The sequence below is a fragment of the Polyodon spathula genome, chromosome 1, assembly GCF_017654505.1.
Source record: "Polyodon spathula isolate WHYD16114869_AA chromosome 1, ASM1765450v1, whole genome shotgun sequence".
Taxonomy (NCBI): domain Eukaryota; kingdom Metazoa; phylum Chordata; class Actinopteri; order Acipenseriformes; family Polyodontidae; genus Polyodon; species Polyodon spathula.
In genome coordinates, this window is record NC_054534.1 from 71549357 (window position 1) to 71564142 (window position 14786).

General features: G+C 37.1%; 1 protein-coding gene across 7 annotated transcripts in view; it reads left to right on the forward strand.

Annotated features, from left to right (window-relative positions):
- Positions 1–1161, forward strand: part of LOC121322020 (cell wall integrity and stress response component 4-like) — a 52754-nt gene extending 51593 nt beyond the window's left edge. For 3 of the 7 annotated variants that reach the window (XM_041261476.1, XM_041261494.1, XM_041261469.1), the window contains one exon: positions 999–1157. In XM_041261476.1, the coding sequence (XP_041117410.1) occupies positions 999–1009 (11 nt within the window). In that variant the 3' untranslated portion in view covers positions 1010–1157. Of the gene's footprint in view, positions 1–998 lie in introns of all 7 variants that reach the window. The other 4 variants (XM_041261504.1, XM_041261485.1, XM_041261464.1 and 1 more) reach the window with 4 other exon arrangements.
- The last annotated feature ends 13625 nt before the right edge of the window (positions 1162–14786 follow it).

The following is a 14786-nucleotide window of genomic DNA, read 5'->3' on the forward strand; positions in this document are numbered from 1 at the left end:
TAATAACTAGTCATGATTGTAAACATTATAGAAAGGTAAAGGAACATTTTAAAGCATGAATGACATGTTGTAATTTGAAGCTAATGTACGTATTTGTTACAAATATACAGTAAACCTGTATTAAAGACCACCAGTTTATACTTCAGTTCTCTTTAATCTTGTAACAGTGTTGCATTGGAACAAATGCATAGTCAATCAATGACATCATGCTAAATGGATTATAAAGTACTGTAATTATGAAACAAGAATGATTTTGTTTTTAACTATTTGATTTTCCAGTAGTTTTGTGATTAAAATGTAAAACACATGGAAGTTGCTTTATTGGATTTCATTATCAAAACTATCCTCTACAGTGACTCAGCGTCAAGCTTTCTTTGTACATTATCCAATTATGTGATTCATTTAGAATGAGCCATTCAGTTGTGAATAACAACTACCAGTAATCCAAAAACAAAAACTTTCCTGCCAAAAACCTCCCAATAGTTTGGGTTTGAGTGACATCTTCTGGTCAGTTGATGAGTTACTCAATTTAATTTATTCTGCTGAGCTGAGCTGTCATGTGTTCAATGCTGATGAAGCAGATGGCCTTTATCAGTACTGAACATACTACTACTGCTACTGCTACTACTACTACTACTAATAATAATAATAATAATAATAATAATAATAATAATTCATTCCCTGATATGAGTTCCTGACCTGGCCAGCACTGTGCCTTGTTTTGTGATGTCCAGAGCTGATTGTGCTTTTTTTCAGCTTGGTTCAAAAGTCTAGTGCTGTATCAACATAATGGCAGCATCAAAGCCATTTTAAAGTATAGCTATTGCTGTGCCATAAACTTTGATTTAACGGAGGCCCCTGGCTAGTGGAGGGTATTATTTATTAACACCCTTCTTCAAAGTCAATTTACTACATTCATATAGTTTTTGTAAATGATGTATTAAAACAAAACAAAAAAAGCATTTAACAGCTTCCCCTTTTTTTGTTTGAAATTTCAGCTGCCAGATGAAAACTGACGGTCGTGATTGAAACCAAGCGCTTCCTGCTCATAATTGCCTGCTGTAAATGATGCCATATTAACATGAACTACAAGTTTGAAAAATTGGAGCTGGAAGCTGAGATATAGGGGATGTTCAAATTCAATCACGGGGGGAGGGGGAGGGGAGGGGGGGTTGTGACTTTGATGGTGGATGGTGGATGGAGGGAGCAAGGTTTTTTGTATAATCATGCTTGCATGCTTTGGAGAGGGATGGGGGGTGGGGGGAGGGGGTGAAATGATTCAAAACTTAATGAAGTTTTACTTGAACGTCCCCATTTCACAAATGAAGTTTTTTTCTGTGTATATTTGTTTTACTATGTACTATTCATTTCAAAGTGCTATGGTTTGCAAAAGTTTGGAACTAGAGTCTTTGATTTTGTCATTGTTTAAAATTAAGTTACATGTTTGATCCCTTGTAAGCCTTGGTAGGCAGAGTTTGACAAAAGTACAGCTATTGCAAGTTTTGCATCACCCTATAGAACTGACTAATTTTGCTTCATAAAGTCAAATGAAACCTGCTAAATAATGTTACAATGTAATGTCTTTCCTAGCAATTAAAAAGATGACTGATTATTAAATTTTACAGTTCCTGTGTGACCCTGGCCTGGACCAAGTCAGTATTATAGCAGCGCCATAGTAATTATAAAGTATAACTATGGCTGTGCCATACATTTTTAATTCTAGACTGTATTTCATTCTAGAGGATATTTTATATATGTGAACTCTATGTGAACAATATGACTGATGAGTGACTTCAGACCAGGAAGACACAGGCACAAGTACTGCAGGATTGTATTATATGTTGCAACCGTACCATCTGCTGGAAAAAAAAAAAATCAGCACATTACGAAGTACAAAATAAAATTAAATATTTGAACATAAACAAAATACTAAACACAAAAGAAAACGGCACGGTGGCCAAAATAAACAATAATTTAAACAAGTATTGTGCTGGTCTTAACCCAGCACACATAACAATTGTTTTTAAAGTTTGTCTCTCTCTCTTACTTTCTCTCTGCTCTCTCGTTCCTACTCTCTGCTCTCATCCACCCTCTGTGCGGCTGCTTCGCTTTTATATATATATATGTGGCCATCTCTCAGTTGGTAATTAATTAATTTGGAGATGGCCACATTATGAACAAGCTTAGTTGGATGGGGGAGTTTAACCGCATCCATGCTGTAAAACAACAATAAGAAAGCCTTGTTTTGTTTAAAACAAACACCAAACAGTACATTTAAATGATAATAATACAAAAGAATACAAATAAACACGGGTACTATATTGAGGCCACTGATGTGATTTAAACTGCAACTGCAAGATGTGATGATTGAAAAAATGAGACAAAGTGAATCTAAACAAAAAGAAGAATATATTATTTAAGATAATCGATATTTCACTTTGAAACTTGCCTTTGAAGTCATGTCAAAATAGGTCTGTCCGTCTGTAGTCTACAATCCAGTCAGCACACAAACGTCAAAGATCACCTGTGTGTTTCATGTTTTTTATTGCATGCTCTTTATAAATTAATTCACCAAACTCCTATATTTCCCCAACAGTTTAATATTCACTGGCACCTCTGCCTAACATTATTTTTCTACCACCTGATTAAATCGCTTCTTTTCAATTGGATGCTCATTAGCCAGTGCATATTAGCATTGATTAAATACTGCTGAATCAGTCTTAATATAATCAGTTGTGATTATATTTATCTATGTATATACTGTATGTAGCCTACTTTTGTTATCTACTTATCTTTCAGTCCACAGAAAGCAAGGTCAGAATGACATTGAGCGATTTTAGTGAGGGAGACTGATGATTGTTTCTTATCAGCTGTGTCTGCTTTTGTAGAGGGAGAGAGGAAGAAACAAAATATTTAAAAAAAAAAATTAAAAAAAGAATAAGTGTCTGGATCTGTGAATATGTAAAGGCACAAACGCAAGAGGAAAAAAAAAACAAACACAATACTACAAGCAAGTGCTATAAGTAGTCGGGGTTGATGTCAGGTTTACAAAAAAGTCCACTGTTATAAGTGCTGTTAGGCACAAGAACTGTGTATTATTTTAACACTGATGTAACCCTTTAGGGTCTATCTGATATAAACAGTAGTACATCCATATAACGCAACCCTAAAACTGCTAAACTTGTTCTATCCCAGACTGTATTTCACTGTACTTATGTTGTATTTAGGCATTTTAATAAGAGGGACTGTGAATCACCTATGGGAGAAAACACCAGTGTGATTTGTATAGAAAATATATACAACAGAAATTAAGTCCCAGCTAACTGAAGCCTGGGATGCATGCTTCAGAATAGCATTAGTCAACCACAATATCTAAACAGAACATTGATTTCTTGATGCTTAATGTTATCAAAAGCAGCTTTCCTTTCAAAAATAGGAGAAAAGAATCATAAATATACAGCAGACTACTTTTTGTTTTTGTCTAGAAATTTACAGAAACCATAAGGGTGTTGGAGTGGCCAATAAAATTACATCTCCACAACACTTCTCTTAGCTTCAGTAGCTTCAGGTGTTGTTTGTATTTCCTTTTGACATTTTCCTTACTGTTTTATAGTTTTCAATCACTCTGATTTTTCTTTCTTCAGTATTGAGTTATTACTGTATAATTTGGCTCTAAATCTGCCTTTGTTCTTGCTTCATCTGCTTGATGTATCATAAGTCTCAATACTGAACAGAATTCCTCATTCCAATGTGACCTTTCAACTCTGCCAGACAGATTGGAAGTAGGTGGGGCAGGCAGAGTTGAAAGGTCACATTATCACATGATTTGGAATCTCTAGCTCAAGCTCAAAGGAAGATTAATGCCAAGTGACAACTCAGTATTGGAGGAACAGAACAAAGCAACACCACGAATGGTTGCAAACACTATGAAATAGTAAGGGGAACATCTGAAAGCAAATACAGTGACATTTGAATCTACTTTTATTCCTACATTTCTTTTCAGTACTCCAGTGCATCTTATGATCTTTTCCCCTCTCGATGGCCTACTTTAAAAATCTGCAGAAATATCCACCAGGAACTCCTTCCCATCCTTCCACTTCCCCACTTCCAGAGCCCGCTCCTTCTCCACCCTTGTCCCTTAGTGGTGGAACAACCTACCCATGGATATCAGGACTGCTCAGTCTCTGACCACCTTCCAGCGTCTCCTCAAGAATCACCTGTTTAGACAATATCTGTAAACCTCACACCTCTCGACAATACTGGACTGTATTGGCACTGAATTGTACCAGTACTTGCGTCAGCTTATACTTGCAATGAACTTCTCCACACCTTGCGGTATTCTACTACTACTCTTAATTATAACTATTTCCTGTATCTTGTACTTGATTTTACTCTATAGTATCTGTATTCACGCTTTTTGCAATTGCTCTCATTTGAAATCGTTCTTATACATTTATCGTATTTACTATGTGCACTTAATGGAATTTACTGTTATAAGCAAATGTTTTTATTATAAGTTTATCTGCTCTTAGTCGAATTCACTCTTAAATGTAATTACAGTATTTACTATATTCTTTATTTTGCTCTTATTTAAATTTGGTCTTTTTTTTTTTTTTTTTTTTTTTTTTTTTTTTTACAGTTTTTACTGTACTTTATAATGCTCTTATCAGTAATGTGATATTCTGTGTTGTGATATTTTGTAACGACTTGCCTTAGTAATAATAATAATAATAATATAGGGACAGATTTAAAAAAAACTTTCTTCTAGTCATTATATGGGGACATGGAAAAAACAAATGCTTTAAAAAAAATTCATGCATGAAAGAGTTAAATAAAAAGAAAGCATATTCAATCTGGGCCACAATAACACCAGCGGTGTCTATTAATAATGCAGGCCTGCTGCTATCCACTAAGCCTATTAGAATATGTTAATGAATGTGTTTGTTTATTTATTTGTGAGAATAAGTAGATAGATAGACAGATAGAACTAACGAACAAATGAACAAATGAACCTGCAACTAACAACCAGTATTCATCTCACTGATAAACTGACATTTTGCATTTTGTACAGCCTGTCAAATATGCATTGCTTACAAAGGCACCACAAAATGTTCCTGTCAGGACAACTGAGGAAGTCAGCACCTCTGGTCACTTATTCACGTCCAAACATGACCAGTTTAGATGTGTAATGACTGCAGTATAGGATTCTGACCTTAATGCTAGGGTTTCGGTGTAGGGAGAGGATTATTCATTATTTAATTAACAATAATATGATAGCCAATCAGAATGCAGTGTCCTGAGAGGATAATTTCATATTATCTTTGTAAGGTCCAATAACTGCATGGGCAGTCCTAACATGACACAGTTCAGTTACAAAACACCATTTTTTTTTTTTTTTTCTTTAATATAGTCTTATTAACAACAAAAAAAAAAAACACAACAGCAAGTGCAACGCCTGATTGATAACTCTCATTAGTTGACAATACATGCTTATTTTTAGATAATGACATAAACTATTTCGTTCCAGTTAATGATACAAAATGTGATTGTCATCTAGTAAACTATATGTATTTGTTTAAATGTAAAGAACAACTAAATGTACAATGTTAAACACTGCTCTTGAATTCACTGTTTTCTTTCTTTTTTCTCGCACTTGTAATGTACTGTCATAGGCAAACGTGAAACAGAGTTTATATCATGACACACTTTATATCACGAGTTATGCCTGCATGGCAATCATGATATAAAGCGGGTTCATCTGGATATTGTAGCGTTTTCGAGTTCTTGGGACAAAGATGACACTTTGGCTGTGATGGAGTTGAGTTCATTTTTTACAGAGGTAATCAATAAAATAAAATCATTAATCATATTTGTTTTTCCTTACCTTGCCCTTTTTCTCTCTATCTGCCCTAAACACACCCTTCTCTCACACTGTTGCCTCCCCCCATCTCCCGGGTCTTTTCCATGCACCTCATTATATCCCCTCTCTCCCTCTGCCCCTTACTGAGACCCCAGCCCCCACGTCTTTCCTGCCAACCCTGCACCCCAAATTCCCCTAAACACACACATTCACACACACCATGCAACCCCTGCACGCACACACAAAATGTACCCTCCCCTGCATGCATTTCAAAACTCCAATCGCTTTCTTTTGTGTATTGTCTTGTTAAGGTATCGTTGAATTGTTCGCTCGTGAATTTCTTGACCATACTCTCAATTCTTGTGTCAAATTTTTGGCAGTAATCCAAGGATTTTGCCCGGCTGCTCGATCAATTCTTCTTCCTGATTTTGTCCAAAACATTCTTGGTCTTCCACACCTGGAGCTACTTGCAGTAGTTCCTATTCTCCTGTGTTTGTCAATAACAGCCCACACAATGCTTTTCAGTAAACCAGTTATTTCTTCTATTTTTCCTTTTTCGTTTAGCTGTATCACTGCCATTTTGAGATTGTTGCTTTATTGAATCACATATTTACAATTTATGTATTTATTTATTCTATAATTATCATCAGGTGTTGGTTTTCAATCATGATAATAGTCAATAATTAGCAACGAATGGGTTTCATATGGAATATGTTGATTGCCCAAATACTTTTGTCAAAGTATGAAATTAGTTTTTGCATGTTATTTTTCATTTTATGCATGTTATGTAATAATTTGTTGTTTTAATCGAAAGCTGAGTCTATCTTTCAATAAAATAATGAGAAATTATAGAAATCACTTTCTTTTTGTTTTTTCTCATTTTTTTAACTGCCCAAATACTTTTGTCTGCGACTGCATATACACTTCAATGGAAAGATTCCCTGCACTCTGATTGGTTGAGCTAGAGGGATATAATTCCTAATATATGCCTTTAGAATGTTTGTAACCACATCACAAAAGCAAATCAAACAATATCACTCCACCAGTATTTATTTGTAACAAAATGTGATTTCAAGTCAATTTCAACCTTTTTAATAACATGTTAATTGAAGAATGGGTAAGTCAAAACTTCCCAGAAAATAATAGGAGCTCCTCAGATATGTCTATCAATGCTTAAATGTAGTAGAGGAGTACTGTTGGATAAATTGAAAAACGTACTATTGCTAGCAGGGTGGTTAAACATATTTTTATATTTAAACAGAAAATAAATCAAATTGGATTGTATTAATCAGTTTTAACCTAACTTAAAGATATCTTAAACAAACTTTTAAGAATTTTTTTAAAACCATTAAAAAAGCCTTTTAACGTGCACAAAAGTCCATCTTGGATTTACTGTGCACACTCAACAAACTTGAAAGTTTCAATAATTAAAAAAAAAATGTTTTAAATTATTATAGGGATCAACAGCACATACAATTCAGGGGCTAATTTTCAAATGTGGTTTTTCTTTGCTTATTGACTATTTAAAAACTGTTATTGCACATATTGCAAAACACTTTATCTGGGCATGGTTTAGAATTAAAAAAATTCCAATAGAAATCCATGTTAAAATGTTAAACTTTTAGAACAAAATTGTAAACTTGGTTGCTTTTCTGCAAAGGAGAATCCACCCCTAACCAATACGTCATCAGCAAGCTCATAAAAGCTCTGTGTGTTATTCTTTCATGTCGCTTCTTTTTGTTTCGGCTGCTCAGTCAAGCGCTGGGAGGCTGAAACTGGAGTTGACCGCTTAGAGCCTTGAGGAAGGGCTACCCTCAACCACAGATTCTCTGAGGTTTCCTGTGGTCGGGTTTGAGAGGTTGGGCTCTCTCCCTCGGTGCAGTCATGATCTGGGGGACGGACCGTGTCTCAGCTGCTGATTTTCATTAAATTCAATATTTGGGGGTTAGGTGGCAGAGTGCCACTGTGGAGCATGTTAATAATTTATTAGTCATTCATTCATGGTTTGGCGGCCTTGTCTTTTCGGGGGAGGTGGCCACAGCCACTTCCTATCTGCGGCACTGGGATGCAGGTAACTGTTCATGTATTTCCAGCCGGCCTCAGGCAGGTAGCCAGCGGGCACCCACGGACGAGGCCTCTGACCAAATTTATCTTCCACTCGGGCTATGAGTGCCCACTACAGTCACCAGGCCCTGAGCGCCCTTCACAGTTCATCTTCATTCTTTCATTGCCATTCATTCATAGTGGATTCTCCGTGCTGAAAACATATATCTGTCATTTGACTGATAAGACTATTTTTTCAAATAATTTAAAACAAAAAATTCTGAACGCTTATTTTTTTAACACCATTATTCATCCCCATTAATGTGACCACGCAAGCCCATAATAACTATAAATATAAAATAATTATAATATAATTCTATTTGATCCACCTAATTATGAGCTGTTGAAAAGAAAAACAAGTTTTACTGGCTAGAATGAGCATTTATAATGTTTTGCTCCTCACAGACTTTGCCTTCACAATATAGCTATATGCTTTTGAATTGTAAATCTCCTCCTACAAAAGTTTTCAAGCATTCTCTCTAATGGAAGATCAAGGACTCACTCAATGTAAGATTTGTAAGGATCTATTTATCCATCACTCTATGAAGCAGTCTTATTCTTAGCTATTTTGGCACTCTGTTAAATCCCACTTAATTCAAGTACTATATGACTTTGAAGAAAGAGGAAGGGTAAACATCATAGCCCATTCTATATTTGTTTTCCTAGTATTAGCAGCTAGCATCACAGACCCTGATCCAAATACCTTACCTAGGTTAACACCTAACCAGTTGTAGTTATTCTGTACATCATTATGACTTGATGGACTGACTTCCTCATTGGCTTTGTTTGCAATGACTTCTGGGACCCAGAATGGAATGTTCTTTTTTTTATGTCATTACTGTACTACGTGTTTCTAGATTTTGGAAATGTGCTTACAAACATTGAACTTGTGTGATAAACATTGCTTCACACAAGACTTGCAACTGGATTACAGGAGATAAGGAATTATATTTTTATCTCAGTAAAATGATGATTCTTCAATTTGCCCCTTGAATTTGACACATTCTGAACCATGAAACTATGTTAATCATACCAAACTGGCACTGGCCTACCCACTAGCCTAGTACAATGATCGCATCAACATTTTATAAAATAACTTTCTAGCCTGCCTGCCAAAAGTCTTTGTAAACATAGCCATGCATGTGGTGTACAATTATTTATAAGGCTATGACAGGTAAATGGACACATTATCCCACTTAAATCACAGGCTGTTCTGACCTTTATGGGTACTAACATTAACATAATTTGTAAAAAGGGGACATTCAGTTGTCTTGCACTTTGGTCTTGAAATTATTCTTTTTTAAATGTGTAAGAACTGTAACAGACTTTTAACAAAAAAATGAAAATAAATGATAAATATGTACCAGTTAACTCACTTAAACTGCTATTTCTTCTGATAAGAACATTTTAAGAATGTTTTTCTCAATTCATATTAAAATGCCAAACCAAGAAAATGATTTATTTGGATCCAGATTTTTATTTTTTTTTAATTTAGAAACATTACCTTATTAGATTGACTATGTTTTTTGTTTTAAATATAATGTAAGTGAACTAAATCTAACATACTGTAACAATCTGGCGGTCTGCTTTACTACATGGGACATAATTGGGTGTTTGCAGAGTTTTAGAATATTATTTGGCCCAGAGTCAAGTTAGTTGCTAGTACAGGTGTTCAGTGACGCCAGAAGTGAAAGAATTTCCACCAGTCATGAGCTCAGCTTGCAGAACAGAGAGGCCCTGTTGCAAGGAGAAAAGGGCTGAACACTTTGCAGGACAAGGGATGGGAGGTGGGGCTGATCATGCATGCTTGGGATTGGTGGGTGATGTGCTGTGGGGTGGGGATTGGATGAGGGCATATAAGGGAGTGAGGGCGTTGGTGGGAAGGAGATCAGAGAGTAGAGTGCTAGGGGATACTCTCTGTTTAGTTGGCATGGCACATGGCCGATGGTGTGCTTTACTTTCATTTTACAGTCTGTGTAATCTACTACCGTCTTTAAAGCAGCACACTTTACTTGCTGAGTATAGAATCCCTGCCTGCAATAAACAGCTGAATTTGTGAACCTGCAATATCTGTGTGATATCCCACTTGTCCCTACAATAATTTGACTGTAGCCACTTTGGCATACTGCTGTCATTGGTTTGCATGGACTAAGCCTCAAGGCATTCTACCCTCTATATTGCTCTGTACTCTGAAGCGAATATTTCCCTGATGTAATATTTACTGTGTAAGATAAGTGGTGATGACATCATAATAACATAAGTGACAAAATAGAAAACTCTGCAAAGACTGCAAAGTTAACTACTGGGTAATTGTTCAGGATGTAGGATACTAACCTCAAAGCAAAAAGAACTCATAAAACAACCTATGCAGTGCACGGACATCACATGAGGCCCATTGAAACTTTTTCCTCACGTACGACTTTGGCAACCTTTAGGTTTATGGATTTGGAACATTAATCCATTTCTGTGTTGTTTCTGCTTCACTTGAAGAAACTATGTAGCCTGGTGGAAATTTTTAGTTGCAGGACTTGACCAGCCGATACTCTAGGCTGTTGCCTCATTGGAATACAGACAGCTGATTAGCATAAAAAGTGGCATAAACATCAATAAATAAATAAAGTGATGGGCAATGTTTTACATGAACATTAAGTTTTTATAATTATATATTTTTTTTTATGTCTTTTTATTTTTTTATTTTTCACTTACAACAACCATTGGAATGAATGTAATATGGTATAATCAGGAATACTGTAATTATGGGTGATTTCAACTTTTCCAGCATACAGTAAACTGGAAAATTCCTGTGGGATGTTGTCAAGTAGAAATTGAACTTATGGATGCTGTAAATAATTGCTTCCTGGCTTGTAAATTAGAAGCACTACAACCCCTGGGGTCGTGATCACAGCGTGATTAATTTGAAATTAGCTGGGATTCCAGACACAAGGATCTGCAAACAAATGTGTATCATTTTAGGAAGCTTAACTTTGATAGGAACTGAGAGAATAGACTGTGCAGGGGAAATGGGAGGTATGACAGTTGAAGTTCAAAGGAATAGATATAACATTAGAATGCAAAACAAAACCGAAAACTGAAAAAACACCAAGTTTAATAAGTAATTGGAAAGATGGTTAAACACAGGGACGTCACTAGAGATTCATGGATGGGGGGGCTAAGCCTCTTTTAGGGGGGTCTGTGGATACTCCCCCAGGATTTTTTTTTAAAGACCCCAAAATGTCTTTTCATCATGTATTTTTAGAGTAACAACGGGTGTAAAATCTGTCAAAATAAGATTATTTTTGGTCAAGGTTGGCTAAAAGTATACCTGTCTCATAGTTTGTGTTAGACACTGATCTAATATGACTTACTTAAATTCTATCCAAATAAAGAAAATAAAGTCCACTCTGTCCCCATCCATCCAACACCAACAAAAGGCACAAAATGTACTATGTAGCCAATGTACTTTTTAGATTTTATTTTGAGAGAGAGAGAGAGAGAGAGAGAGAGAGAGAGAGAGATAGGTTTATTATTTCACTTCTCTTTTATCACTCTTCAGCTGAGAAGAGAGACTAACAGTGTATTTTCAGAACATACAGGTCATATTAGACACTTCGTATTAAAAAATCTTTATTTAAGTTTCACCCTTTTGTTAATTGTTGCTCATTTTATTAGAAATTAACAAAGTGGGAAAACAATTAACAACGAGTTTTAAATTGAGTTATTAAACCTTGTAGAATCATCCACAGTAGGTGGCACCCCGTTTTGAAATTTTAACTAATGACTAAATTACTCGACTTTTATAAATCAAAAATAAATAAAAAAAAAAAAAAATAAAAAAAAAAAAAAAAAAAAAAAAAAAGAAAAATAATTAAATAAAATCTGATAAAAAAGTAAGATCCTAAACAAATATTACAACCTATATTACAGAACTGCTCCTCCTGCTTCTCTCTTTTGATGCTTATTTTGTGGGTGGACGCATCAAAGTGTACCTCCTATTTATAAAGGTGGCAAAGCGGTCAATGACAGTATTGTGGCTTAGTGGCTCAAGCACTTCACCCTCAATTAATCTTCATTTCTCACCGGATTGGCCTTCGGCAGAGCTGCTGGCACTGCCTCTCTTGAAGAATTTCCGTATATCCATCTAACGTTAGTCGTTAGCTAGCCTACAGTTGAGAAATTGAGGATAATACAATGACGTTGTGATCAACACTATGTTGTCTTTTCTACACATGACCTACTGATAATTGTTTTGCAATGGCCTACTGAATGAAAGCAATTGAGTATGAAAAGATATGTGCATGATGTTACGTCATCTGTCTCATTTATAGCCTGGCACAGATAGCAAAACTACATTAAATACAACGTTAATTAGATATCATCACCACATAACTTATGTTGAATTTAAAAGACACTGTTAACGTTACCATTAGCTAGCTCGCAACATCTGTTACACTGTAACTTACAGGCAGCCTCACATAAAAACGTATTGGTTAACAAAGCTTTGATTATGACCAAAGTCTATAGTAGTGAATACTCTCTCTCTCTCTCTGTTCTAACTTACCACAAATTCACATCATAGCCTACCTGCATGAATCCGTCCTGTCAGAGCCTTTTCTTGTCCGTTTACTGTTAGCTAGCAGTCTCAAGCCACAGAAGTAGCTAACGTTAACCAAAATGTTAGCTACAAGCAGGCCTAACAGTCACTAGCGCAGCAGCCTCCCCCTAACAGTCACTAGTGCAGCAGCCTCCCCCGGGTCCTAGTGGCCGGCCAGTAAGAAGTTTAAGATGCGATGGAAAATATATTGACTGATATATTGATTTATTTAGGGGGGTCTCTCTCTCTCTCTCTCTCTCTCTCTCTCTCTCTCTCTCTCTCTCTCTCTCTCTCTCTCTCTCTACTCCTAGCGACGTCCCTGGTTAAACAGATCAATAAAAAAAGAAAGGCTCCATACAGCGAAACATGCAGTGTGGACCCAGTAAAACTGCCCTTGTGCCCATTTAGAGCAGGAGCTCCTTTGTACATTTCTGCCAAAGTGCGACCTCCCTGGTGCCATAGCATGGCAACCATCTGGAATGGCCTGGGTGGAGCACCTCGCAGGGGCCATTAGGTGTTCACCTCCAATCTTCAGTGTTTCATCGACTAGCCATGACACCCCAGGAAGGCTCAACAGTGCAGCTGGCGTCCCAGCACCTCCATCCATCTCCCACCCAATGCAGCCCAGTTTACTTACCTTAGCCAGCCATTCCTTTACATTGATGTTAACTTCCTCCATTAACTCTCTTTTGAGGTCCCCAATCAGCCCCCTTCTTAACCAGAGCTAGTTGCTACTTCTCTCTGCCTCCCTGGATAGAGCCTTCACTATAATCTGCAAGTCCTTTCCACTGAATGAAGTATCTCTGAGAAGCCAGGTCATGGAGTGCATGATGAATCCCAGACAACCCACCTCAACTGGATAAACCCAGACACTCCATCCTCCAATGTTCTATCTCAGCAGCTAACTCGGCATACCAGAGTTTCATCCTCTCATATCCGGAATCCTCCCATGGCACCATTAGCTCCACCAGGAGAACAAGGCGTGCTGAGATTGACCACCAGACAATGTTAGGTCGAAAGGTAGTTGTAGCAATCTCCAGGGGGGGTATAAGGTGCTGGACAACATCTGGCAGCATTCTCCAATCTCTAGTAGTCTCCAATTGTCCCAGGCGAATCTTAGTTCTAATAACCTTTCTTGTTGGTTGCTCTCTATGACAAAGGAATGTCGTTCTCTGGTTGCCAGTTATTGGTGATATGGGTGGCAAGTTGTTGACCTTATTACACCATTCTTCCAGTGCTAATGCTAAGCGTTGCAGTATCTGGCCATGACACTAAGTGAAGCGAGCCTGCCTCAGAGCCATCTTACATCCTGTAAGAGTGTGCTTCAGCGTAGCCGATGATGAACACAAAGGATATGCAGGTTTCTCCCCTACCCACACATTCAAGTTCTACAGTGATAGAAGAATATCATATGTAGACCTGATTAGGATCCATCCATGCTCCCTGCTTAGCCAGGGGTGCCGTCTTGGTACATCTCATCCTCGCCTCCTGCTTTTGCACTTCAGTAACTACCAACTTCCTCCTTTCAGCTGGAGCTGCTTTTTGCCATCTCGGGAGAGCTGAACTAAGACCAGTCTCCTCTTCCCTGTTGTACTTGCCCCATGATATCACTTATACCTTGCAGCATTTGCATCTTCCACCCCATCTTTTGCTTCCCATTTTCTCACAGTTCTCACTAAGAGTGGTACCTCCCTCACACACTCGTCATGCGATCAGTGTCATTTCCAGATGGACCTTAGCGCACTTAAATTCCTCAGTTAGAGCTGAGACTGGCAGCTGTAGTTTCCCTTTCTTGTAGAGTACCAGTCTACTATGGCTTTGTGGAACTCCAAGCCATTTCCTAATGCATGAACTAACCAAGGCTTCCAGTGTCTCTGCTGCTGATAGGGAAACCTCATACTCACTAAGTAACCACAGCAACCTTGAAAGTTTACTGGGATAGTAGATTCATAGTATAAGACATTACATTTAAGAAAACAACCAATTACTGTTCCAGATATGACAAAATAACACTACATATGTTTCTCTGTTCAGATGTCAACCTGGGCATAGATCATATGGCACAATTCTAGTCCTGACTAGACTCTTTATTTTTGTGACTTATAATAAGTGTAAGTTGTGTGTAGGTTGCCTCTTATCATAAAAGATTTCAGTTTGCAGAGTAGCACAGTCAAACATGATGCTCATTTACACGACAGTAAATCAGAATAAGAAGAATTGCTTCATCGAATA